The 807-nt window shown below is 37.2% G+C and overlaps 1 protein-coding gene across 1 annotated transcript in view; it reads right to left on the bottom strand.

Annotated features, from left to right (window-relative positions):
- Positions 1-642: 642 nt before the first annotated feature.
- Positions 643-807, bottom strand: part of LOC104494657 (SPARC-like protein 1) — a 14,092-nt gene continuing 13,927 nt past the window's right edge. The window contains exon 10 of the mRNA XM_010137522.1: positions 643-671. Coding sequence (XP_010135824.1) covers positions 643-671 — 29 coding nt within the window. The remainder of the gene's footprint in view (positions 672-807) is intronic.

Here is an 807-nt window from a genome sequence, read left to right as displayed (position 1 = left end):
CAGGAATTCTGCTGTGTGGGATTGGAACTGTTACTGTTGTGTTTCAAGAGGTGGGGGAAGAAGTATCTGAATAGTGCTGAGTTTTTAATGTATTTTTAGGAATTGTGGTTTAAGGGCTGGTGTATATATGATCTATACTCTAGTTTTTTCTCCTTCCTTAAATCTAAAATGCAATTTGCGTTGAACTGTTGTCTTGATACCTTTCCTTTGACAAAGTTCTGACAAAACCCGTATATCTAGGTAGACTTTTATTTTATTTGACTCTTCTATGCAGAATGTTAAATTGACAATACAGGAAACAAAAGAAACAAGTCCTATTTCAAGGTAATTGACTTCAGCGTATGGTAAAAATCACATCCTATAATTCTACTGGAGAGTTCTGTGAACAGCTCAGTCATCAGGTTAGTTTGAAGACATCATGGATGCATGTGGGAGAAAACACTGGGTTTTTAGCTATGAACCGCTTGGAGTAGCTGAATTTTTTTGCTGTTAATGAATGTAGCACTTGTGTTATTTGGTAAGAGTGCAGTGAACCTTATGCCACTTTTTTCTTGAAAACTATGAAGCTGTAAATTACAGAAATAAGGGGGATTCACATATTTCACCAGTTTTGTGGAGCACTGGGGTTGTGTTCAGCCAGACTCAGAACAGGAGATTCTCATTTATGTCTTCTGCAACAAAGAAGAAAATGTTGTTAACGTTAGATGCCAAAGAGACATTTTTATGCTGTATCACTATCAAGAAAGTGATATGCTTATGTTTCAGAGGGCTGCTGTAGGGGAATGCTGTCCTTAAGAACAAAGCGAG

The sequence above is a fragment of the Buceros rhinoceros genome, unplaced genomic scaffold (genome assembly GCF_000710305.1).
Source record: "Buceros rhinoceros silvestris isolate BGI_N320 unplaced genomic scaffold, ASM71030v1 scaffold7806, whole genome shotgun sequence".
Lineage (NCBI taxonomy): Eukaryota > Metazoa > Chordata > Aves > Bucerotiformes > Bucerotidae > Buceros > Buceros rhinoceros.
The sequence above is the reverse complement of the archived record's forward strand: the minus strand, read 5'-3'. Positions and strand labels throughout refer to the sequence as shown.